This window comes from Phragmites australis, chromosome 6 (genome assembly GCF_958298935.1).
Source record: "Phragmites australis chromosome 6, lpPhrAust1.1, whole genome shotgun sequence".
NCBI classification, from domain to species: domain Eukaryota; kingdom Viridiplantae; phylum Streptophyta; class Magnoliopsida; order Poales; family Poaceae; genus Phragmites; species Phragmites australis.
Window position 1 is genome coordinate 34977885 of NC_084926.1, and position 27111 is coordinate 35004995.

At 41.6% G+C, this 27111-nt stretch overlaps 2 protein-coding genes across 2 annotated transcripts; both read right to left on the minus strand.

Annotated features, from left to right (window-relative positions):
• Positions 1-3915: 3915 nt before the first annotated feature.
• On the minus strand, positions 3916-7377 carry LOC133922294 (protein FERTILITY RESTORER RF2, mitochondrial-like). The gene is made up of 5 exons (XM_062367559.1): positions 7207-7377; positions 6366-6454; positions 5248-5321; positions 4593-4671; positions 3916-4465 (listed from the first exon to the last, which is right to left on the minus strand). The coding sequence occupies exons 2-5, from the start codon at positions 6433-6435 to the stop codon at positions 4233-4235; spliced, it is 456 nt and encodes a 151-aa protein (XP_062223543.1). The 5' UTR covers positions 6436-6454; positions 7207-7377; the 3' UTR covers positions 3916-4232.
• Positions 7378-15994: 8617 nt separating this feature from the next.
• LOC133922292 (uncharacterized) lies at positions 15995-19835 on the minus strand. The gene is made up of 2 exons (XM_062367558.1): positions 19677-19835; positions 15995-18127 (listed from the first exon to the last, which is right to left on the minus strand). Exons 1-2 carry the CDS (start codon positions 19733-19735, stop codon positions 16066-16068), a joined length of 2121 nt encoding a protein of 706 aa, XP_062223542.1. The 5' UTR covers positions 19736-19835; the 3' UTR covers positions 15995-16065.
• Positions 19836-27111: the final 7276 nt, after the last annotated feature.

Here is a 27111-nt window from a genome sequence, read left to right on the forward strand (position 1 = left end):
GCCTCCTCGTCAAACCCTTAGTGAAAGAATCAGCCAAGTTCTTTTCAAACTTGATGTATTCTACTGCAATAACATCGTTCTATCTGGCATGCCGACATGACTTTAACCGCCTCCGAATGTGTCGGGTGGTTTTCAAGTTGTCCTTTCTACTCTGAACTTTGATAATCACAACCTGATTATCACAGTATACCAGGACTACTAGAATGAGTTTTTTCAGCATAGGGTGGTCTGACAAGAGGTCTCTCAACCACTCTGCCTCCACCGTTACTGAATCTAGAGCTACTAGTTCAGCCTCCATGATGGATCGTGTTATCAACATCTATTTAGACGATCTTCACGACACGGCTCCACCAGCTAGAGTGAATGCATAGCCACTCATAGCTCTCATCTCATCCGAATCACTGATCCAGTTAGCATCACTGAATCCTTCTAGAACTGTTGGATGATTAGTATATTTAATACCGAGGTTCATTATTCCTTTTAAGTACCTGAGTACTCTTATCAGCGCTTCCCAATGATCATCTCCTGGATTGGACTTATAATGACTCAACCTGCATACTGCATATGAGATGTCTTGTCTCGTCGCATTGCTCAAGTACATAAGAGATCCAATAACCTACGAATACTTCAGCTGGACTACGGGTTCACCCAAGTGTTTATGCAACTTGGCGTTTGAATCATATGGTGTGGAGACTGGTTTAGTGTTTATTTGCCCAAACCGGGTTAAGACCTTCTCCACATAATGAGGTTGTGATAGTGTAATCTCATTCTCTCCCTTTAACAGCTTGATGTTTAGTATGACATCAGATTCACCCATGTCTTTTATGTCGAAGTTCTTGGAGAGGAATTATTTTGCCTCCTTGATAACTTCCATGTTGGTCACGAAAAACAATATGTCATCCACGTATAAACACAGAATGACACCTCTGCTCCCGATAAATCGATAATACACACACTTGTTGGCTTTGTTTACACAAAACCGGTAGTGATCAACGTGCTATCGAATTTCTCATACCATTGTTTAAGAGCTTGCTTTAGACCATACAGGGATTTAATCAAGTAGCACACTTTCTTTTTTTGACCTCCTACTACAAATCCATTAGGTTGCTACATGTATATCTCCTCATTCAGCTCTTTATTGAGGAAAGCGGTCTTCACGTCTATCTGATGGATATGAAGTTTACATGCAGCAGCGAGTGCCAATAGCACACGGATCGTAGGTAATCGGGCCACGGGGGAGTACGTATCAAAGTAATCCTTCCCTTCTTTTTGAGTAAAACCCTTAGCCACTAAGCATGTCTTGTATTTTCCTATAGTATCATCGGGTCTCCTTTTCTTCGTAAAGATCCATTTGCATCCTACCGGCTTGCATCCAGCTGGAAGATCTGCTATTTCCCACGTTTCGTTAGCCATGATGGAATCCATCTCGCTACAGGTTGCTTCCCTCCAGTACTCTACATCTGGTGATGCGTATGCCTCTGCAAGAGATCGTGGTTCCTCATCCACTAAATAACTGACATAATCATCGCCCAGTGACTTTTCAGTCCTCTGTCTCTTACTCCTTCTCAACTCCAAATCTAGAGCTGGATCATACACATTTGAAGGAATAGAGTATGGCTCATGTGTGTTGTCTGGAGCAACTATCTTATTTCCTCTCATTGGAAAGATGTCTTCAAAGAATATCACATCACGAGACTCCATAATGACATTAGTAGCGACTTCGCTCGTCTCGAATTTTACCACTAGAAATCTATAGGCTACGCTGTTAGTAGCATACCTAAGAAAGACGCAATCAACGGTCTTTGGTCCTAGCTTTCTTTTCTTTGGTAAAGGCAGACTGACTTTTGCAAGATAATCCCAAGCCTGAAGCTAAGAAAGGTTCAGTTTTCCCTCTAAATCCTTCATACGGTGTCTCCTCACGATTGCGTAGAGGTACCCTATTGAGGACATAGCATACTGTGAGAACTGCCTCGCCCCACCATACATTCGGCATACCTGAACTCTGCAACAAAGAATTAACAAGTTGTAGACAATTCGGTTCTTTCATTTGGCAACCTCTTAGGACATCACTGATCCCTATAGTCGCGAGCACCCTCACCGGAGCCGACGGGGCGCAGACCCAGGACAGGTGAAGAGCCGGAGAGGAGGGTGGAGAGGTGAGAGCCCGAGGAGAAGATGGAGAACTCGAAGAGAATAGATCTAGAGGAGAGGAACCTCCCTGGCTTTTTCCACCTAAGCCACGAGCGAGCGCATGCCGCCCCCCCTCATCCGATTTCGCCGCGAGGACGAACGGTCGCCGGTTAGGGTGGAGACGCCAGGTCTCGCGAGTGTGGCGGCCCCCCTCCTGAAGCGTCGCTCAAGAGGTCAAGGAGGCGGCTGGGCCAAGTGGGCTGCTCGGCATATAGGGCTCGAAGCGGCCCACTAGTCTAAGATCTCCTTCTCCCTTTTTTCCCTTTTTTATGGAATTAACTTAATCTTTAAATTTGAATTTTAAAGGAAAAATCCCCTCAGATCCCAACAATTGTTACCTTTTTTTTAAAAAAAGAGAAAACGGCATTGTTACTGTTACTGACAATGTTAGCACTGACAATATTACTTTCTCATACTCGAGAGTCACGTTCGTCTGATAGAAAGGCCCAGGAATATCACGGGACAGAAAATGCAGTGGAAAGAGCAAGACGAGACCTCGCTGGTCAAGTCAAGCGAATTCATACTGCTAAAAAGTTATCGTGAAATTGCATCTTAAAATGAAAACCAAATTGCAGACTGACTTGGGTCGTCCGGTCTGGTCATTGTGGGTTCAGGTCACGCGTTCACAAACACATCGCGACGGCAACAGCGCACGCCCCACACACGGTAGGCTTTCAGACTCGGTGGTTAGCTCGTCCGAGAACTTCCCTGAAACAAACCTGCAGTGGTACAGCACTTGCTAAAACATTTACAATTCCGTTATCGGCATTTGCAACATTACGTTAACATATGTCAAACAGAGTCACCGAAAATAAAGCGATAAAAGGGTACCGGAATGGAGTTGGAATCGCTAGTTAACCGATTGTCCATGAAAGCATTTCGCACCTGCAATGGCATGAACAATCTGAAATGGGCACACTACATCACAACTACATTTATAATTAGGGAAATTCCTTATTTGCCATTCAAAAATTTCACTCTTCCCTCTATGCCACTTTAAAGAACGAACTTCCTTATTTACGTTCCTTCCATGCCACTCTATTACGTTTGAGTCAGCTCTGCCATCAAAATTTACTGTTCATGGGCACATTGATCTTTTGTTTTTAAAAAAATCAGTGATTGTATATTTTTTAAAAAATCCTAGACCTTTTTTTATATGTTCTATAATCCATGTGCCACCTATTTTAATTGAATTCACCAAAAAATCATGTGTAGAATTTAAACTAAAATTCTAAAAAAAAAACTACTTTTATAACTTCTAACAATTGTTAGGACCTCAAATAAAATCCTAAAATTCTGAAAAAAATTACTAATATTCTTCTTATGTAATAATTTAATTTCTAAAATTATTTTAACCCTAGATTATATGGTAACAAAATAATTTACTTTGTAATGCTTTATTTATATGCAATAATAAAAATACATATAAATAGACAATTACAAATAAATACATTTTTTATTGTATAACATAGTGCTAAAAATAATTTTAGAAATTAATCTATCACATAAGAAGAATATTAATAACATTTTTAAAATTTTATTTAAGATTCTAACAATTGTTAGGTTATAAAAGTAGTTTTTTTTTATAATTTTAGTTTAAATTACACAATTTTTTTAGATAAATTCAATTAAAATATGTTGCACATAGATTACAAAACGTAAAAAACCGAAGACCATACCACTGTTCATGAACAGTGAATTTCGATGGTAGGACTGCCCAACACGTAAAGAAGGAAAAAAAAAATTGAAACCCATGATAAGAAACTTCTGGAGTGGCATAAAGGGGAAAGTGATTGGTAGCAAATAAGGAATTTCCCCTCTATAATTCCAGTACAGCAGCCTCATCGTGAGAAATTTCAGCATCTCGGATGCAGCACAGTCTGTAATTCGAGCTTCGTCTCAGTGAAGCTATGTTTTTTCGGAAGGTCATTAGAACGAGAACATTTAACAAGCAAGGGATTCGAATGTTCCAAAATGCAGCCCTGAAGATTTTTTTTTTTTTCAGATCAGACGCTAGTAGCTAGTGCTGATGAGACTGGGGATCATTGCGGTAGCAGCCCGTTATCAGCATCGTCTCCAGATCGGTGCCTCCGAGTAAGCATGTATTTCTCGAACTCCTTCAGGTAGTCTAGGAGCAACACGCAGGTGAAGAGAAGGAATCCACCAAAGTAGTTGCTGCCGCCCCCGCCACCTCCACCGCCACCGCCGCCTTTGCCGAAGCGGAAAGGAGGGAACCCACCACTTCCATCATCCAGCTTTGGCCGTTGGACTTGCCCTGAAACAATCATACAGACCACACAAATGAAATTAAGCAAATGTAGTCAGCTGCCTATTTTTTTAGCAAGTTCAGTTGCCTGCTCCAAGGACTATAATCGAATTGTATGAGAATTCCAAATTTTAACCTTTCTTATCACGTTGAACAGTTGCACTTGAAGATTTCTTCTGAACGCTTTGGGTTTGAGTAGCGTTGCATCTAACACTCTGTAATAAATAGAGTCGTCAGAGAAGTGGTTAGAATCTGACAGTGAAGTAGATGATAAGCAGAATAAGCAAGCTAGCCTTTTCCATTTCAGTTGCGAATTTCATAAACTGAAGGTAAGCAATATGAGTAACTCACAAGATATAGTGCAAGTTCAGATTTATGATGTAACTATCACAGAGTTGATGCCTTAGAATTAAGAATTTTATCTATCTAAAAAAATTATGCACATCGAAGAACTGTAACTCGTCAAAAGCTATTCACAATAGCAAAATAAGCTACCATTCAATATGACAAATCCATGATCAGTTCAACTTTCAACTAAGCCATTTTGAACATGCACATTTTCCCACACTAGACACTCCTTTCAAGGTTGACATAAACAATAGAACGAGGTCCATTATGCAATATATTATCAAAATGTTAAATACTACAATGTATAGTTTGCAAAGATGATATGAGGCCTGGTTTTGTGATAAGATGACGAGGCCTGGTTTTGTGGTAAATTTTCAATTCCTTAAGCTCAACTTTACATGTAGGAAGATCAAAATAGACAGAAATTCATGGCATATCCTTACTCTCAGTGTTGCTTTAGCAGAAACTTCCCGTTCAAATGAGATGCGATTCATTTTAGATTGCTGAAGTTGTGATCCTACCAAACAGTTAGATATTAATAAGCATTATTCAACAATACATAGTGTAAACACTGCTATGCAAAAGAGGATCAAGAAGACCACGACTCCAAAGGTATGTGCAGATTCAAGGACCACAAAATTCCAAGGTCACATGTCACCAAGTAAAGTGAACGTTAGGTACTAAACTTGCACGGATGTGTCACCTAGGTCCCTAAACCGAGTAAAGTGTACAATACTCAAGTAAGAGTTGGACCTTTGTTGGCCCACTTATACAAGTCCGTGGACTTAATGTACATTCTCAAGTTTAGAGACATAGGTGACACGCGTGCCATTTTAGGGACCTACTTTGCATTCTACTCCTCAAAACCAAATAGTTGTACTTGTACCAACTTCCCTAAACAACCTATTTGTGCTATTTATCTAGATTCTAGTAGGAGTATTTACACACGAACTTTAAGAACATCCCATAAAAAGGGAAAGTGTCCAATTATGAATAATCCATAACGTGTCTAAACAGACTATGCATGGGATTCATCAGTTTTCGTGGCTGAGGTTGAGTAGTGGTGAGTCTCCAGAGCAAAAAACAAGACTACTTTTCTTGTGTTTTTAATGCATTATTAGGGAAGCAAAGTTGAGAATAAGTTAATAAACTAATATGAAATTAAGAGAAATGCAATGTTACAAATTAGCAGACTATGGAGCTTTTTCAGATGTGGTGAACAATTAATATATCACAAAGAGAAAATACCAATATTACCTATACTAACAATGAGTACTGGAGACAAGCAGAAATATTTCGAGACATAGAATAGTTTCAAGACAGCCTTGGAAGGACATAATGGCTAGACTATCGCAAAAGGTCCATCGATCTCATGGTCTGTTATGATCTAGATGTTATTACCCTGCCAACAAATCCGTGGTAGTCTGGCCATCTGTGGTTCAGTTGACCAATTATTTCCAATTATACTTCAAATCCAATAATTGACAAATGGGAACAACCTGATTAACAATGAACAAACAAAACAAAAAAAATGGCACAGAAGCTTGACTCCAATAATTACCTCCAAATCTCCTAGTTGAAGTGCCATAGATTGCAGCTCCTGGCAACGAGCATGTGCTGAGTTGCGACATAGTGGATGCAATTCAATGCCTACAAAGCACAATACATCACAAAATTGCTACACATGGAAAATGAAATGCCACATTGAATGCTTCGAAATGGAATACACCTTAGTACACATTGCATAGTTCATAACACACAAATTCTTTTATCTGGACTGGCTATTCAAAGACAAAGCAAAATGCAAAAGGATGGTATTACCATACAGATAAAAAGTAAAAGATAAGCACAATATTTACTTTCTTTCATTAGTCAGTAAGCAGATTGCAGGTTTACGCATGTGTAGTTACATATCATCATACTGGCCCATCGTAACACCATATCTACTTACAGAACATTAAATACGATCCTGCATCTAACATTTTCACACGAAATGGCTTTGCATATAACAATTAATCATTCAGACAGGGCATTGGGGACGTAAAGTCCAACCAGCGGGTCAGCAAGATTTCATCCTGCCAGGTTCCCCAGCGGATCGTAATGATATCAACCTAATTTGAACAAGCAGAACAAGGAAGCGCTCAAGAACCAAGAAGGATCAAGAACAAGTTGGCATGTTCTTGACAAAGCTATCTCCCCAACAGTTAAACCCTAGAGCTTTTCGAAAAATAAACTGCTCTTTCCTGTCAGTAAGCAAATTCGCACCAAACTAGGGCGATGGGTTGGAGTATACACCCAAGAAAGAAAGATCTGGACTTGATTTGGGAAAGAAAAAAAAAAGATACCGCAGAACCAGAATCGGACTCATAACAACCCATCCGAGCACGCTACGGCGTCTTTACCAGCAGAAGAAGAATCGAACGAGCAGAGGCGGCGAGGAGGAGGAGGAGGACGACGGCAGCAGAAGAACTCCTTCGAGGCCGGTGGCGGTGTGCTTCGATTCGCTGCAGGCGTGTTCGGCCGGCGGCCGTTAGGGGAACGGGAACGGAAAAGAAGACCGAGAGGGGCATTTTTGTCATTTTCGGGATCAGAAATGCATTGCCACGTGCACTGGCGACAGCTCCTTCCATCTGGACCGGGCGCGGTACTCTCCATCCTCTCCGAGATCCTGCAAACCCTCTACCTTTGCTACAGGAGGTCCTGGGTGGTTCGTCGCGTTCCATCGCGAGAATGGAGCGAGCCCAGGGCTCGTTTTCCTTGCCGTATCCATCCCCTCCCCGCCGGCGCCCCTACCATGACTCCATTCCTGTCAAACCCGATCGAACTCGAGCTGAACCAAAAGAGGATCACACATCACTGGAGAAAGGACCCAACGAAGAACAGAGAAAATCAGGCGAGGAACAAAGGAAGGGAGGAAGAACCTAGCGAAGAATTCATTCCCCATCCATGGTTTCTGTGATTCTGTTACAAGCAAAATGGTTGGATGATTCTCCTTGTCTACCTCTCCCCCGGAAATATCCCAAGCACGCGGTAAAAGTAAAATTAAGTACTGTAACTGTCTGACAACTAACACGCAACTGAAATTAACAGAAGTTTCTAACTTCCAAAACTTGAATGTTCCATCACCGTCCAATTGGAGATGAGCGTCTCTCCTTAACCCGCGCCCAACTAGTATCTTGAGGTCATGACAATGCATCCCTCTGAAGAAACAGCTTGTCCTCAAGCTTCAGTAGCATGGTCTGGAATTTGGACGTCCGGCCACCATGTCTTGATTGTGCGCCAATAGAATGCTGGGAAGGAAGTCTTGATGAATGTTTTGTCCTCCCAAGTAGCATCTTTAGGAGGCATATTTTCCCACTGAATCAACCATTGCGTGACAGGTTCTTCATTCCTTGGAATGGCTCTTGTGTCCAGGACAACAACTGGTGCAATCTTAATACGCCCATGAGCATCTACAAGTGGTAAATCCTCACTAGGAACAGCCCGTGCTCCTAAATGCCTTTTAAGCTGGCTGACATGGAAAACAGGATGAATTTGTGCAGTTGAAGAAAGTTGGAGCTTATAAGCCACTTTACCAATTCTTTGCAAGACTAAGAATGGACCATAGTATTTAGTTGCCAATTTCAGCGAACCTCGCAAGCCAAATGCTGTCTGTCTATAGGGTTGCATCTTGAGATAAACCATATCGCCAACATTAAATTCCCTTTCAGTACGCCTCAAATCAGCATACTTCTTCATTCTAGCTTGAGCTTGTGCCAAGTTGTCTTTGAGCTGTTGAATCAAGTGTTGTTTTTCAGCCAAGAAATCCCTTGTAGGAGCTTCAGGACCTGGGATTACAACTTCACTGATGAGAGGAGGGTAACCATAGAGTGCTTGAAATGGAGTGCACTTCAGAGATGTGTGGTAATTAGTGTTGTACCACCATTCTGACAATGGCAACCAGCTACACCATCTTCTAGGCTCAGTAAAGGTCATGCATCTCAAATAGCTCTCCAAGCATTGATTCACCCTTTCCGTTTGTCCATCACTCTGGGGATGATATGCAGAGCTGAATCTCAATGATATATTAAAAGCCTTGAACATTGATTGCCATAAATCACTCAAGAAAATTCTATCCCTGTCAGACACAATACAAGTGGGCATGCCATGGAGTCTGAAAATGTTATCTATAAATAGCTGAGCAACAGTGAGAGCTGTGAATGGATGTGTCAATGGAATGAAGTGTGAATATTTTGTAAACCTATCCACCACAACCAAAATCACATCCTTGCCACTAGATTTAGGTAACCCTTCGATGAAGTCCATGGTAATGTGTGTCCAAGCCATGTCAGGCAGCTGTAGTGGCTCAAGCAGCCCGGGGTAGTGACAATGCTCACTTTTGGCTCTTTGACATATAGGGCATGTTGTAACGTATTCCTCAACTGACTTTTTGAGCCCAACCCAATGAAAGATTCTTTTTACCCTTTGGTAAGTGGCTGCAATACCAGAGTGTCCTCCAATTGCAGATGTGTGTAATGCCTTGATAATATTACCTTGTACAGCAGCATCTTTGCCAATATGAATCCTGCCCTTATATCGAATGACTCCAGAATTGAGAGTATATCCAGATTCAACATCAGGTGCTAAAGCAAGTTGTGCCAGAAGTTGCTGGCAGTGGGTATCATTAGTATAGCTGTTAGTCACTTCCTGAATCCACAAAGGCTGAATCACAGTGATAGCCATGCACTGGTGGTCAATTTGAGATAAAGCATCAGCAGCTTTATTCTCCTTACCTTTCTTGTACTCAATGGAATAGTCCAATTGCAAAAGTTTTAACATCAATTTGTGCTGGATTCCCTTAGAACTTTTTCTGCTCGGTGATGAATTTAAGACTCCTTTGATCAGTTCTGATTATGAGCCTTGATCCCAGGAGATAATGCTTCCACCTTTTAACTGACTCCAAGATAGCTAGGGTCTCCTTATCATAAGTAGACATGGCAGCTGATCTTGGGCCCAGAGCTCTACTGAAGTATGCAATTGGTCGGCCCTCTTGCATCAGCACTGCCCCAATACCACTCCCACTAGCATCAGTCTCCAAAATAAATGGTATGTTAAAATTTGGCAAGGCAAGAACTGGAGCAGTAACTAGCCTTCTTTTCACCTCCTCAAAAGCTTGTGTTTGTTCAGCACTCCACTGGAAGGAATTCTTTTTTAACATGTCGTGCATTGGCCTACATATTTCTCCAAAACCCTTGACAAATCTCCTGTAGTACCCAGCCAAACCAAGGAACCCTCTGAGTTCAGTCACGTTCTTTGGAATTGGCCACTTTTCAACAGCTTCTATTTTTGTTTGATCTGTAGAAAGTCCTCCCCCATGAATTACATGACCCAAGTACTCAATTTGTTGCACCCCGAAAACACACTTGCTCTTCTTTGCTGACAGCCTATTTTCCATCAGTACTTGAAGCACAATATTCAGATGCTTCTTGTGTTCCTCCCAATTTTGACTATACACCAAGATGTCGTCAAAGAAGATGAGTACAAACTTCCTGAGTAGGTCAGCAAAGACAGTGTTCATCATGGCCTGGAAAGTGGCTGGAGCATTTGTAAGCCCAAATGGCATTACCAAAAACTCGAAATGTCCAAAGTGTGTTCTAAATGCTGTTTTATGGATGTCCTCTTCCTTCATAGGAATCTGATGAAACCCTGATCTGAGATCTAGTTTTGAAAAGTATTTGGCCCCATGCAATTCATCAAATAGATCATCTATGACAGGTATAGGGAATCTGTTCTTTATTGTCAGGTCATTTAGCTACCTGTAGTCAACACAAAACCTCCATGATCCATCTTTTTTCTAGCCAAAATAGAGGGAGAAGAATATGGGCTCTCACTAGGTCTAATAATTCCTTGTTCTATCATCTGTTTCACTTGTTTCTCTACCTCATCCTTTTGATGGTGAGGCATCCTGTATGGTCTCAAGCTTGGTGGTTGACTACCAGATTTCAAAGGGATTGAATGAACACATTTCCTATCAGGAGGTAACCCCTTAGGTTCAGCAAACACTTTGCTGAATTTTTCCAGGATCTCATCCAGTTCCCTTTTTTGTATGCCTTCTACTGTATTACTGGCATTGTCCATCTTGATATGGAACACATATCCCACGACTCCCTTGCACAACAGCTTGCCAAATTTTTGAGCTGGTAGTTCACTGCCACACCCATCTTTATAACAATCAGTGAAACACACCTTTTTGCTTCCTTCCTTAGTAATTGTTAGAAGTCTTTCTTTGATATCAATACCAATAGGGCTATGACTGTATATCCAATCACATCATAAAATGATATCATAGCTATTAAGCTGAAGCAATTGGAAGGAGCTAGAAAATTTCTACTTGTAGATCAGATAGAAGCAATGAGGAATGTGCCCTCCAGAATGTAATTCACCCCCACCAGCAACAGTGACTGCTTGTAATTCTGTATGCTGAATTTGACATCCAGACTTACTTGCAAAAGTTACATCCATGAAGCTGTGAGTACTCCCACTATCCACCAATGCAATGGCTCTTTTGCCCCTCACAGTCAATGGTAGACAGAACGTGGCTACAGTTTTTGCACCAGACACTGCATGCTTGGAGATTTGCATCAATTCAGGATTGGTTTGCTGCTGCAATTCCTGATCATAGGCTTGGTCATTTTCCAATTCAGCCACCTGTTGTTGAATTTCATCTGGCCCCATAATTATAGCATGAGTAGAGGATTGGTAAAACTTGCATTTCAGTTTATGTTTTGGTGTCCAAGGGGCAGAACATTTTCAGCATGTTCCTGGCTCCTTAGGCCTAGTATTGATAGCTGGAAGCTTTTCAGCTTTTTGGATCACTTTCGATTTAGCTGCTGGTACAATATTTCTCTGGCTCAGTGAGGGAGTGAATGAGGGTTTGCTACTAGAGTGAGTACCCACAAAACCAGATTTCCTACTCAGAACAGCTCTTTCCAAATCTCTTGCAATTCCATAAGCATCAATCATACTATGTGGCTTGTGAGGCTTTAGGTAATGTTTAATCTGATCTTTAAGCCCTTTAATAAAGCATCTAATGTAATAATCCTCTTGAAGTCCAGGATGTTGCCTCTGCATCACTGCCATCAACTCTTCAAATTTATCTATATAGGCAGATACACTTGTTTCTTGTGAGAGTGAATGAAACACCTCTACTATATCGAACATACTATGTTCAGAAAAACGATTGCAAACAAGTGAGCAGAACTGAACCCATCTCATGTGTTTTGCTAACATCCTCAAACTATGCCACCAGTGCTCAACCCTTCCAGAACAGTGTAATGTTGCAAGTGACACCCACAATTCCTGAGGAACAGATGCTAAATCAAAATACCTCTCACACTGTCTAGTCCACCCCACCGGGTTATCACCATTGAAAGAAGGAAAGTCAATCTTTGGCCTAGAGATAGAAAGACTGAAAATGTTGTCATTGAGTTTCTGACTATACTTGTCAGTTTGGTAACCCTGACCATGTTTCTGAAATTCAAGGCCTCTAGCATGAGGAGGTATATATGAAGTGTGGCTTGGACGATTCATTTGTGGATGATGCAATTGAGTGGTCCTGTCATGCTCAAACTCATGGTCTGTGACAAGTGGAGCAGATTTAAGTGGAATTTCAGTATATACATAGCCTTGGGGTGGGTGGTGTGAGTTAGCAACAGATTCAGGCAAGGTCTGACTGCTGTTGCCAGTGTTCTTCACCCCCTTATCCTTGGTCAGAACCTCAACGACTTCCTCAAGTTCAGAATCTCTAACCCCCACTTGATCAACATCATCCTTAGAACCGTGTGGCCTATCTAACATAGCTGTTTGGATATTGTGGATCATTTCACGCATATCTGAGAGATGGAGCTCAACATTTCCAAGCCGGGATTTCAAATCGAGTACCTCATCATGCATGGTTTCCACGAAGCCGATGCTAGAGCCATCCAGCATCGCCAAATCCTCAGGATTAACAATCACTGTAGATGATGAAGCCCCACCCGCTGCTGCCGAAGCTGCAGATGCTTCTGCCGCCGTCTTGGTGGTACGCGTCATGTTGTCAGTATGGAGCAGATGCGGTTCGGATTGTTCCTCCCCAACTCAGATCTGCACCACGAATCTACCGCCACTGGAGCTGGAGATCGACCGAGGGATTTTACTACCCGGAAGAACCAGGCAACCCAAGTCTGAATCCAACTCACCTCCTTCTTCACCGCAAGCGAATCGAACTCGGTTCCCGGAATTTTACGCCCAAACAATTGTTGGACAACCCTCACCGATGATCCGAATCGTTGCTAAGGTCCGAGAATCGCAAGGCTCTGGTACCAATTTGTCAAACCCGATCGAACTCGAGCTGAACCAAAAGAGGATCACGCATCACTGGAGAAAGGACCCAACGAAGAATAGAGAAAATCAGACGAGGAACAGAGGAAGGGAGGAAGAACCCAGCGAAGAATTCATTCGCCATCCATGGTTTCTGTGGTTCTATTACAAGCAAAATGGTTGGATGATTCTCCTTGTCTACCTCTCCCCCGGAAATATCCCAAGCTAGTTACTTAGTCTGAATTACAACGCGGTAAAAGTAAAATTAGGTACTGTAACTGTCTGACAACTAACACGCAACTGAAATTAACAGAAGCTTCTAACTTCCAAAACTTGAATGTTCCATCACCGTCCAATTGGAGATGAGCGTCTCTCCTTAACCCGCACCCAACTAGTATCTTGAGGTCATGACAATTCCGCCCATAAGGCGCTCGTGTTGCCCACCAACACACGCCGCCTTCAAGTATATAATCAACAACACCGGAGCTGTCATCTTGAAATTCTTCTAAATAAATGAAATTAACTTACTGAGAGAAATTGTAAAATTGTATCGGCAATCATAGCCTACGTATGTATCTTAGGAACAGTGATTCTTACAGTTTTCCTACACTGCAATCGTCTAAAACCAACGATTCATAACAGTTACGTGCAAACTCAGAGAAAGAACTAAGTCCTAGGTAAGCGGTGACAGCAAAGGCAAAGAATACTGAGATCTAGGATCAGAGTAGAGGAGATGGATGCCAAACTCTGAAGACAAGCAAAGGGACGATAATCGTCCTTGTTGGTCTACTCACAATGGATTGGATACAGGATTACTTGCATCCACATTTTCAAGGACTTGAATATAAATGATACCAGATAAATAATGAACGGTCTTGGATGAACATTGGATACAGAACACGGAGTCAAACATGATAGTGCACTATGCAGTAGCGGTCAATCTAACATAATTACTTTAGCTTGATGATATAACATAACTTAATATTACAATATGAAAACATTGCAAAAAGGCTATTAAGAATGTATAAGTTCCACTATGCAATTATTATAAAATGTATAAATACTATAATGTATACTTTTCAAAGATGATATGAGGCCTGGTTTTGTGATAAGGCCTGGTTTGTGATAAATTCTCAATTCCTTAAACTCAACTTTACTTGTAGGAAGATCAAAATTGACAGCAATTCATGAAATATTATTACTTACTCTCAATGTTGCTTCAGTAGAAACTTCCCATTCATATGAGATGTGGTTTAACTTTAGATCGCTGAAATTGTGACCCTACCAAACAGTAAGATATTAATAAGCATTATTCAACAATACACAGTGTAAGCATTGCTATTCAAAAGAGGATCAACAAAACCAACACTCTGAAGGTATGTGCAGATTCAAGGACCACAAAAATCCAAGGTCACATGCCACCAAGTAAAGTGAACGTTAGGTACTAAACTTGCATGGATGTGTCACCTAGGTCTCTAAACGAGTAAATGTACAATTCTCAAGTAAGAGTTGGACCTTTGTTGGCCCACTTATACAAGTCTATGAGCTGAAATGTACAATTCTAAAGTTTAGAGACATATATAGGTGACACATGTTTCCTTGGGCTCCCTCTTAAGCTAGCGACCTGGGTTCTTAGCGCGGGCACCGGGAAGCCCCTTTGTAGCCTCCTATTCTAAAAAGAAGAAAAAAAGAAAAAAAATATAGGTGACACGTTTGCAATTTTAGAGACCTACTTTGCATTTTACTCTTTGAACTTCCCTAAACAACCCATTTGTTTTATTTATCTAGAATCTAGAAGGAGTATTTACACATGAACTTAATGAATGTCTCGTAAAAAAGGGAAAGTGTTCAATTATGAATTATCCATTACGTGTCTAAACAGGCTCGGCATGGGATTCGTCAACTTTAGTGGCTGAAATGAGTAGTAGTGAATCTCCAGAGCAAAAGGCAAGACTGATAAGAATTAGGCTACCCGCCGAAATAAAATGCTTTGCTTGCACCTGTATGCCTATTGCTTCAATAGTCCACACCACATATGGACGCGGGACGCCGCCACTACTTCTTTGTGTTTTTAATGCATAGCGCTTTTCAAAACTTTATTCTTTCTCTCCCTATGCAAGATCTCAAAAACGAGAGTTTTAGAGACTTCTCCTGGTTACCAGTGCACGCCGACATTAGGATAGAGTAAACTACATCGGCAGCAAAAAAAAAGAGAAAAAAGTAAAACCCTAACTCTTATATAGACTCACTAAATGAGAGCGTTCCTAATTTTAAAGTCACTCTCAATTAACAGTCTATGTTGTACTAGTTTCTAAAGAGATGGGAATCTTTACATCTATATAGGGGAAAACCCATCACCTTCACCTTTATTTGTAATATGGTACTAATAAAGGGTGGGTCTCAACATGAGCCATCTTTCCGCAATATAGATTTTTGAGATTTATTAGGAATTATTATATGGATCGGCCCCAATAATTCTATCCGGCTCTTCTATGTACCATGACAAACGGGATCAAATTGATTAACAATGGAAAAACAAAAAAATTGACAGAGAAGCTTGGATTCAATAACTACCTCCAAATCTCCTAGTTGAAGTGCCATATATTACAGCTCCAGGCACCAAGCATGAGTTACGACATGGTGGATCCAATGCATCACGAAATCGCTAGACATGAAAAATGAAATTCTACACTGAATGCTTCGAAATGAAAGATACCTCACTACCACATGTGCAGTTCATAACATATGAAATCTTTATCTGAATTGGCTATTCAAAGACAGAGCAAAACGCAAAAGGATGGTACCATATTACCACACAGATAAAATTTCGCATAAAAAGGTTTTGTATGCTGATGACAGATATACAATCAGAGGATGGCCTTGCCTGCTTATAAGGTTAGACAACATAGCACGGCTTATGAAGCTCAAGCAGCAGGGGGTGGTAGGAAAGGGCCCAGTATCTTCATGAGAAGGAGAACATGGGTGATGAACTCCCCACCGGTGCTTAGATGCTCATAGTGGAAATCACCCCCGCAGCGAGGCGCAATGTAGTAGAGCATCTCCAACCATATCCCGGCGATGAGGCGCCAACGGTCAGCTTCATCGTTGATGCGAATGAGCTCCTGGGCCACCTCACATGCACGGGGTAGCACTGGAGAATCAAGAGCTTCAGCGCTCTGCACGAGCTTCTGCACATGATTGTGAGCAGCATTCTCGTTGTCGGCCGGTTCTTCATTCCCCTGGATTTCAACCGTCGAGTGATCTTGCTTTTCTTTTTTCTTGTTGTCTTCAAAAACCTTAATGACAGCATCCTTCTCAACTAGATTAACCTGTTGATGTGACAAACTTCTACTAATTTCACCCTGAGCTTTGTCATGTACATACTGTGAATTGGTAGTAAGCATCACACCGCACTTGAAGACAAGGTACATGATATACTTTGATAGTTCTCTGCTCACCTGCTTATCCTTCTTCATTTGATCAGAATCAGTGCTGGCGTTGTCTCCACAGTAGTAGCATATGTCTGTTGCAATGTGCCAGATGAGCACGCTTGTTGGGAAATCTACTCTGATGCTATTGTCTAGTACTTCTTTTCCCGGCCTTGCAGAATCTGAACCCTGATTCAGAATCTGAATCCGCTTCTGAAGCGCTAGCTGGCCACGGGAGCTGGCAATGTGCCATTCTTTACTTATTCCGGAGCGCAACAAATTGTCGAGGACGAACTCCTTGATGGGTGTGTGATCTTTATCACCCAAGCGCTTCCATAGCCGTATGGTTGGCTTCCTCCTGATCATGCTGTATTGTGCTAGCTCTTCGGACCACTGTTTTCTACTCCATGCAGGCCGAATGTAGTTGGCTACACGCAAGATTCCGGCCGGAAGATTGGATTCCACCTCGGAAAGAATGACCATGATGATAGAGGACACATCGAGGACTATTGCTCCAACAAGCAATATGTAGGTCACGGTGATATCGGCTCTGCTAGTATGGAGTTTGTCCCCCTTTTTGGCGGCCAAGAAGAGCACAAGGGCTATCGGGGTTGAAACATAATGGAAGAGGATGAATAGCAGGAGGAAGGTGGCTATACAAAGTGGAGCTAAAGAACCAAAACAATCAAAAGGATCTTGGACCAAGTCCCAAAATAAAGAGAAGAGGTATTTTCGAAGTGGTTGTTTGGTGTAGAGGTTTTGGTAGGCATTTACCAGACATGCGCCCACATATTCATAGACCGCACAGCGGCCTACTCTAGACAGAAAATCCGTCAGCATGCCTGGTAGATCGTCTGCAACTAAATTTCTGTAATAATCATTAAGGGGAGCATCCGACAAGATATCATCGGCCCTTCCGTCGATTATGTCTTTCGACAGCATATCTTTCGACAGCATATCAAATTCTTCACTTATGTCTTTTCTGGCTACCTCGTAAGAGGAGCGATCTTTCTTTTTGCTGACTTTCAGCTGACTTAGCCTGGATCTCAATTGACCCAGGGCGTGCGACCTGAGCTTCGCTGGGCTCGCCATGAAAAGGCAAATGGTACGCTCAGCGTACTTGATGGACCCAGAGAGGAACATGATCACCATGGCAGCCCTGAGCCTGCGGTCCGGCCAAGACGCCTTGACCACGACGTACCCGGCGACCGCTACCTGGGTGACCAAGCTCAGCAGGTGGCGCTTCCACAGCTCGTTGTCCTGCTTCGAGAAGGCGGTGATGGTGTCCTGCCCGCCGAGGTGGGCGAGCACGAACGGCGCCCAGAAGGACATGAGCTGGTGGCGCGCCTCGCTCGCGCGGACCGCGAGGTGGCCGAGCACGAAGATGCCCACCGAGTCGGCCGACAGGTAGGCCAGCCACAGGACCGTGCTCAGGACGCGCGACGCGCTGCGCCTCCGCATGCCCGCCGTGAGGAAGAGGAAGACTTGAAGGAAAAGGCTCATGAGGATCAGGCAGTGGATCTCCCACGCGTCCCAGAGCGCTTTCACATCCGCCAAGCTGAGGAGTTCACCAGTAAATTCGTAAGCTGGCGCTCCAAGCATGCAACCCAAAGCACACGAAACTGTGATTAACTAACTAATTATCTAGGGGACTGTCTTTCTCTTTGGGGTTCAGGTGACTAAAAAACAACAATAGGCCTTGTGTTGAACATTTTTCTAAACTTCTTTTAACGAAATTCGACCTGAAAATTCCAGAACCACAAAGCTGAAATTAAGTTGAAGGGCTCAACTTTTTTTTATTTGAGTTCCGAGGGAGTTGAAGGTGTGAAATAGAAATTTCAAAGTGATAAACTTTGAATTGAAAGGTGAAATTAGGGAGTGCTGGAAAGTTGGATTTTCTGATATCAAATTTCCAAGAGGAGGAATAGGGGGAATGCACTGGTCACGTACTCACGTGTTGCGTTGCCTGTTAGTTTTGTTAGCTCGTTAATTGAAGGTCTTTCCATCACAAATTTTCTTCTATGGATATACTTTACGATTATATTATGTTTGTGGCCCTTCGAAAGCTAGAAGATTGATTATATATTTCTTATATAAAAAGGTGGGGTATGAATTTCACATGCTCATCAGTTATGTTCTTTTAAAACTATAATTTTAGTTAGACACGCGGTGCGCTAAGTGGAAAAGCTTGTGACCGTTATGAGGCGTTGGTGGCTCCGATAAAATCCAAGCATGTGTAGAAGAGACTTGTGTGAGAACGGTGTGTTGAGTATGTGTGTCCCTTTGTGGGGTATAAAAAAAAAATGGAATCTTCAGTGGAAGGATTTTGACGTTTGCCTATATATGCTATTTACAGGATATATATATTTTTTGGAGAGCTTTCTCACGGTATAGAGGGATACTGAGAAGTAGCATGTTAGCTAGTGTTAATTTTGGAGGACTGGAGCATTAGCATACATATGGTTTTTAAAATTATCTTTATCTTAATTAGATGCAAATTATTAATGTAATTAATTTTGAAATCTAGATATAGTTAATACTGCATGTTACTTTTCCAAGTTTCGAAGTTGCGGTATGTTTGTTCAGACCCATGCATGGGTACTCTGCTTGCAGTACATTTGACACATGTAGCTGTTGATTGAGTAGTCAACGCTAGCTGTTCTAATCAGAGTCCAACTGAATCAAAACAGGAACAAAGAGGAATAATTTTCGTAGTTAGGACTTAGGAGTAGTGCATACTTTGTATTGGGTTTAAAACTCTGTGGGTGGAGTTAACGTAATCCACGACCAGGTGTGAAGCCAAGTTCACCTAGCGTGGTGTATACGCACCAAGGTCCAAAAGAATTTATACTTAAAATTTATATTCGTTGTGAGGTGATGCCAGTGTCTTTTTTGCTCTACCTTCACTTATTCCCACGACTGTATAATAGCGTAAATCGCACCAAAGTGTTTTCCATCCTCAATATAATATATATAAAAGAAAGATGGGTCTCATCTACGTTTTTGCAACGTAAAATAAAATGCACTAAAATGTAGTATGGAACTCAATAATATTCTATATAGTATTTACATAAATAAACTGAAAGCAAGAAGTTGCATCTTGTTACCTTTGTTTTTCCACCATATTGCCCCCGCCAACTTCCTTTCCATTTATCAATGGCTTCATTTCAACCAAGGGGATACGCAAGTACAACACATGGTGTTGTGTGTTGCTGCAGTCGTGTTTAAATAAACTTGCAATGATGGAGTCAATGTCACTCTTTGCACTTTTGGTGACAGTGGATGCATGCTTTGATAGAGAGCAAGTGTTCCTATATGAAAGCATGTAAGATGCTTGCTTCAATAGAGAGCAAGTGTTCGTACATGTAAAGCATGTAAGCTGCATGCAAATGTTATACATGAGAAATCAAATTGCCAAGTAAAATAGAATACCGGTTGTAAGATAATAAGATCATCCATCGAAACAATATAATACAAGTTTTTATCCATCCGAATACATCTTTAAAATCTGTTTTGACTAATATCCTAAGCCAATAAAATGTCTGATCATATCCGTGAAACATATAATTTATTATCACATACATGAAGTTTAACTCCTTACGTATCCAATGTTCATCCAAGAATTCTCGCTTAGAAGATATCCATGTCCATTCCTTATCTGATTTTATATTCAAGTCATTAAAAACGAGGATGCAAATGACTATATATATCCAATCCATTTTTGCCCATGTGTAGGGTAGACATAAAATTCTTTGCTGGTCTTCAGAGCATGGCATCGATCTCCTCTATTGTGGTCCTAGCAAGATCCTAGCTTCCTCTTTAATCTTTATATATTTTGCCTTTGCTCTCACCGCTCGCGGAATCAGTTCTTTCATTGAGTTTTGCACGTAACTGTTATCAAACCGGCATGCTTTCAATCGTGTACGACACTAAAAACTGTCAATGAGTTTCAGTCCAGATCCATATACCCGACAGACAAGCATTTATGAGCTTGATTAACCTATCAAACAAAAAGACAAGATCTTCTCTTCCGTAATTCTTGATTTCTTCAGCTGAAAAAAATTCTCATTCTGATCAATCTGATTCTCTTTGATGCGAGGTTTTGCCCGTGGCTAGTTTACCAGAAGCACTCGGTCTGCGGGGTTCAAGAGCCGTCACGATTAACGAACGTCAACAAGGTCGCTTCACCTCTTTCCCTTCTTAAACTTGCTAGTTTATCGTAGGGCAAGGACGAGGACAAGCAACGACGTCCTTGACGAACGAAGCTACGTGCTGGACGGTCGCTCACCTCGTCGTCGACGACTCCTCCGGCCACCTCGTTGACTCCTTTGGTCACCGCTGCACTAAACATGGCCGCGCGCTTTGCCCAGCCACCGTCTCCGCCTTTGCCGGACACCGCGTGCCTTCGCGCGAGATTGGACCGCCGCTAGCTGCACCAAGCAACGGACGGCTGCGATTTTGACTTTTATCTTGTTTTGTATCCTACTACCTGATGACGGGAAACGGGCGGGAACCCACCACCATAGGCGAAGCTAGAGCACGAACTACCCGAGTGTACACTTCCACATACATATGATAATAAAAATTTAACGTAATATACAAATAACAAAGAAGTAACTATAAAAATGCTTACCAAAATGAAGGAACGCATACATTTATTCAAATAGCACAATAAAGGTAAATAACGTCAAAATTACGAATAAAATACAAATAACAAAGAAGTAACTATAAAAATACCATTCAACTTCGATGACCTACATAATAGGTAAAAAATATGACTTAATTTTTTTTAAGAAAAAACTAAATTAAGAAGATCAAATAAAAGTAATGCATTACCTTCTAGTATTTACGTTCTTTTCTCTTTTTAATAGTTTAGAAATATATGGTCTCCTTTGATTTTGTATTAGTAGTACAATTGTCCACCAAACATATTTTCTCCTTCATCTAATTATTTCTCGTAAAAATCTATTTAGAGTAAATCAAAGTTGACTCATATATAGAATATATATCAATAATATATTTTAGAGATACAAAATTTGACATAACAACAACAATCAAATTATAATATTTAATAGTATGTAGATAGACAGGTAACAATTTATGGAGATTTAGAAGACTAATTGAGGCCTCCAAACATGTATTTAAAATTGTATTTCACAAGTATGTTATTTTTATTAAGGAAGTTGACTAATTTCTGCTGGATCATGATGTTGTTATGCTCTTGAGGAACATGTTGAGAACAACTTGTTTCTATATTAATTTTGGCAAAATTGGCTATAGGACACCCTTTAAGTGTGGCTTTTACTGCCTTACACGATTTTTTTTATTTTGCTTGTAGACACTCAATATATATATATATATATTAAAGTATTAAAATAATTATTTTTGGGAATAGGAGAGAGAAACAAGAGGAAAGGTAAAAAAACGCCCTCATGCCCACTAGACGAAGAGAAAAAATAAGAAAAAATTAGAAAAAATCAGAAAAATTAAAAATAGAAAAATCAGGAAAAAAGAAAAAAATTAAAAAAATCATCAAAATTAGGAAAAATTTGGCATCTTTGCACCAAGATTACAAACTTTCTACTAAAATCCCAAGGCTTAAAATCGACGAGGGATACTACTTCTGTCTAGGTAGTGATGGATGTGCTTAAAAAAAATACTAAGTAAGAAGCTGTGCGAAGTAGAGGACCGGAAAAACATGAGTGCCGTTTTATTTATTTATGGATAACCTAAGTAGAAACTAGATTTAACTTTTTGAGAGTATAATCTAAGTAGAAACCATGACGTGTCGAATGCTGTCCGTGCCATATATTATTGTTACGAGGAATGCAGGTGATAGACACACTAAGTCACTAACCAACTCACTTTAGTCCATCTATACTATACATCTAAGCAAGAAAACAAAGTATTCTCTCTATTTAAGAATATAAGGCGTGTTCTGTTTCGAAAAAGTAAAAATTCCAAGTCTAAATTTAGCTATTATTACAATTCATGCCAGATTTTTTCTATTTTTATTTTTCGTAATTTTTATTATTTTTGAATTTTTTTTCTATTTTTTGATTTCCCCCTTCCCCCCCCCCCCTAATTTTCCTGATTTTTTCTGATTTCTATTTTTTTATTTTTTCGCATCGGACTGATGGGCATAAGGGCATTTCTGACCTTTCTCTCTCCTATTCAGCCATAAATGATTACTTTAATGTCTGTGATGTTTTCAGGCAAATATCATATTTATTGGGTGTCCAATAGAAAAAAAAAGAGTCATGTCCTGTAGCAAAAGCCACAGTTAAGGGTGTTCTGAAGCAAATTTTGCCATTAACTTTTGGTTTGTATATTGAAGTGAGCTTCAAACTTATTCTCGTTAACTTATTTTCTTTTTTCAAAGATTTGAGGTATAGATCAACTAAATATTTAGTTGTATGGTATTTTTTATATGATGATTTGTACATCCACACTTTATGACAAACTTGTGAGTTGTCACTGTGGTTATTTCTTGAAAATGCCATTAATCTTGTTAGATACATGCAATTTTTGTTTATTATTGCATTTTTATTTTATTTTGAATTTCTTCTAGGTGTGATAATATTGTTGCAATACCCTGTTAGCCGAAAGGAAAGTGGATAAAGTCTCCTCAATCATATCCGTGTATGAGACGAGTTGATCATATAAACACAACTTCGAGCATATTTTATGAGCAACAGAGTTATAATCTTCCGCAAACTTAAAGTTTTGAAAATAAATGAGTGACCATTCACGTATTGATTATGACAAAATAACAAACTTTTGCTGATCATAGCTTTTTTTTTTGAGTGAGTTTCAAAGAGCACCTGAATTATCTTCCATTAGATATTCATTCTTGAAATCTGGATGGAGGTCATCCCGTAAAAAATAAAGACAATATATTTGAGTTATTCAAATACTGTTGGGGCTTCAGGTTGAGGTTCATTTATTTCTGCAATGAGATCATAAGGTGTTAAATAGATTTTTATGTTCATAGCCCAAATTAGATATTTGCTGCCATCTAGTGTGATTTTATTCAACTATTTACTGAAAATATGAGTCATGTATTACGTGAAGTGACCATATATTCAATTAATTTACTATGTATACAGAAGTAGCTCCAAATATAAAGATATAATTGCATATTTTAGTGTTCTGTTTACCACATGTACATGAACTACCAAGTTAATATTTGAATGAATTGGTTTACACAGTAAAATTATACATATATACACATATACATACATACATACATACATACATACATATATATATATATATATATATGATAGTGCTATTCTACACCCAACTAGGCCAGCCCACTACCCCCTCCCCTGCCCTTGCGCCCGCTCGCAGCACCCACCACGTGTCACCCCCGCCTCTGCACCCATGCATTACCATCGTCCGCATCAGCTTCTGAAGCTATTAAATGACTTAGAACTACTGACACTATTAAACAAACTACTTATACTATCGGCACAACTGATAACACTACTGAGTAGTTTTACTATAAATTAAAACTATTGAATATTAAACTATTAACGACTACTGATATTACTAAATAATTTTTCTATAACTTGAAACTACTGAACATCTACTGACATAACTGCTGAACAAAACTACTCACAAATACTGAAGAATCACTGGATAATTACTAGGTGACAACTATTGGACAATTATTGAAGAGTTTTTTTTAAGAATTATTAGGTGACAACTACTGGATAACTACTGAAGAAATGACAGCTAATGGACACTACTGAAGAATTACTGGATAACAGTTACTGGATTATTGAAGAATTATTAGATAACAGCTACTGGATACTATTGGACAGTATTAGATAATAGCTACTGACGGCAAAGGACGAGCGGCACACTGGGTGGCCATGTGGCTTGGGTTGGTGTCACGCCACGTGCGGACGCAGGACCGAAGCGAGGCGAGCAGCGTGGCTAGTGTCGCGCCATATGGCGCATGTGGGGGTGGGTGTGCGCTTGGCACACTGGTGCGTGGGCTGTGTTGGGCCGGGGTTATTTTACACCCTGAATGTAAAATATCACACATATATATATTTCTTAAAAAATATATAAGAAATAGTGTATTATTTTAAAAAATATATATCTCAATTTTTTTCTATAACTAAGTAAATCTCAAAGATGCTGAATTGCTTAGGCCATCTCCAATAGAAATCTCAAATTTTCATCCTCTAAAATACTATTACAGCACCCATATCACTATTACAGTATCTCTCATTCCATCCATCTCCAACAAAACTCTATATCTCATCTACTATTTTCTCTCTCCCATATTAAATTGTTTTTTGCCCAACCGCCATAACCGCCATAGCAGTATCGTTTTTTCACATATTTCCGTTGCAGCGGGTATTGAATAGCATGGTTAAAATTCGTGGTATGTTTAAATTTCATTTATTTGGAAATAAATATATTTTATGGCATTAAATTTTTGAGACCTAATTTTTTTCGCCACATGCAACTACGCAATCATAAATGATTGTTTGCAACGTACGAAACGGATGTGGTTTGCACTGCAATTTAGCTTGTAGATGAAGGAGGCCACCAGTCTTGCTGTAGAAGCCTCACGACTAGTGGCTTCCAGGGGAAGGAACTGCGGTGGCTTCCGTCACAAGGCTCACCATGTCACTATATATATGAGGATGAGGTACTCTCACTTGCAAGCCAGTCAAATGGATCATCGTTCAGCCTGGAATCAGTACTTGAGAGACCTGTATTTCTCCAATGATTCTTCCGATGAGGAAGATGAGTTGGTCTTAGCGACTCTCAGCGCCTGGCATGCGGACAAGGAGGCATCACAGCGGGGGCCTTGGGGCGGTTCAGTGCTGGGTCATCGGCGTATCCACCGGAATCGGCTGGAGGGCCATAATAGGTTGTACAACGACTACTTTTCCAATCCCGCGGTGTACCCAGACTACATTTTCCGTCGCAGGTAATTTTGGAAACAGAAGCTCTCTTGTGTAAGTATTATGTACTGATGGTGTGTGAGGTGCTAATGCTCAGTGTTCGTGCAGGTTCGGGATGAAACGTGACCTTTACCTCAAGATTGTGCAGGCAGTTGAGGAGCATGACCTATGGTTCCAGCAGAGGAGGAACGCTGCAGGCGAGCTGGGGTTGTCCTCCTTGCAAAAAGTGACTGCGGTATTCCGTATGCTAGCATACGATGCTTGTCGGTGTATTTAGAACCAGGGGTCCCTAAGTCCCGAGGCCAGACCGGCCGTCCACCACATATCACCACCCTGCAAGATAGGTAGAAACAGAGTGCTCGGGAGAGAGTGCTCGGGGCTGCACGTGGCAGCCCCCGAGGACTCGGTGCCCCGAAGGTCCCGCTGAAGTGCTCGGGAGAGAGTGCTCGGGGCTGCACGTGGCAGCCCCCGAGGACTCGGTGCCCCGAAGGTCCCGCTGAAGTGCTCGGGAGAGAGTGCTCGGGGCTGCACGTGGCAGCCCCCGAGGACTCGGTGCCCCGAAGGTCCCGCTGAAGTGCTCGGGAGAGAGTGCTCGGGGCTGCACGTGGCAGCCCCCGAGGACTCGGTGCCCCGAAGGTCCCGCTGAAGTGCTCGGGAGAGAGTGCTCGGGGCTGCACGTGGCAGCCCCCGAGGACTCGGTGCCCCGAAGGTCCCGCTGAAGTGCTCGGGAGAGAGTGCTCGGGGCTGCACGTGGCAGCCCCCGAGGACTCGGTGCCCCGAAGGTCCCGCTGAAGTGCTCGGGAGAGAGTGCTCGGGGCTGCACGTGGCAGCCCCCGAGGACTCGGTCCCCCGAAGGTTCGCGCAAGCTCGTTCAAAGACTCGAAGGGCCCCGTCGTCAGGGTGTCATCCAGTCAAGGGCCCGATGCCGCATTTAATAGGCGCGCGTGGCCTGACATTCTGACATCCTGACATTCTCGGCTGCCCACGCCCCAGTGTCAGACCCTGCCATGCAATGGCAGGGGGGCGTGGGTCCATTAAATGCACGGGTCCCGTCCCGTTTTCGCCTGCGCGCCTCGGGATAACGTCGCCAGAATCGAAGCGCTCGGCCTGCCACCCTGCCCTGGCAGGAGAACAAGACAGGGTGGGCGCACCGGGCACCTCTGAGGCTGTCCGGTGGGCCCTTTTCAGAGCACCCCGAAGCTTCCGCAGCGGCTGGTGGTCGAATGCACGCCGCCTTCCTCCACCGCCCCTGTCACTTCGCCAAAATGAAATGATTACGCCTTTCTCCGTGGCACCTGGGCATTCGCGTCCCCTCTTTCCCATTCAGGATATGTCGAGGTCGGCGCATCTATAAAAGGAAAGGATGGAGGACACCGAACAAAAAAAAAAAGAAGAAGAAGAGGAGAGTCAGTCGAAGAACAAGAAAACAACAGCCCCCGATCGCAAGACGATCAAGAGACCAGCTAGCTAGAACATAAGAGCCTCCAGCTCTTTGTAAACAGCTCTCCTTGGAGAACCAGATATATCCTTGAAGGATCCCCTTCAAGGATAGATATAACACTCATACAGGAGTAGGGTGTTACGCCCCCGCGCGGCCCGAACCTGTTCAAAA

Bases quoted from the DNA above. Each gene is read 5' to 3' on its own strand.
- LOC133922292 (XM_062367558.1), bottom strand. From the start codon at position 19,735: ATGAAGCCATTGATAAATGGAAAGGAAGTTGGCGGGGGCAATATGGTG. The intron at 18,128-19,676 runs GTAACAAGATGC...TGAACTCCTCAG, and splicing joins AATATGGTGGAAAAACAAAG to CTTGGCGGATGTGAAAGCGC.
- LOC133922294 (XM_062367559.1), bottom strand. From the start codon at position 6,435: ATGTCGCAACTCAGCACATGCTCGTTGCCAGGAGCTGCAATCTATGGC. The intron at 5,322-6,365 runs GTAATTATTGGA...ACTGTTTGGTAG, and splicing joins TTCAACTAGGAGATTTGGAG to GATCACAACTTCAGCAATCT. The intron at 4,466-4,592 runs GTTAAAATTTGG...TGATTGTTTCAG, and splicing joins TGTTCAACGTGATAAGAAAG to GGCAAGTCCAACGGCCAAAG.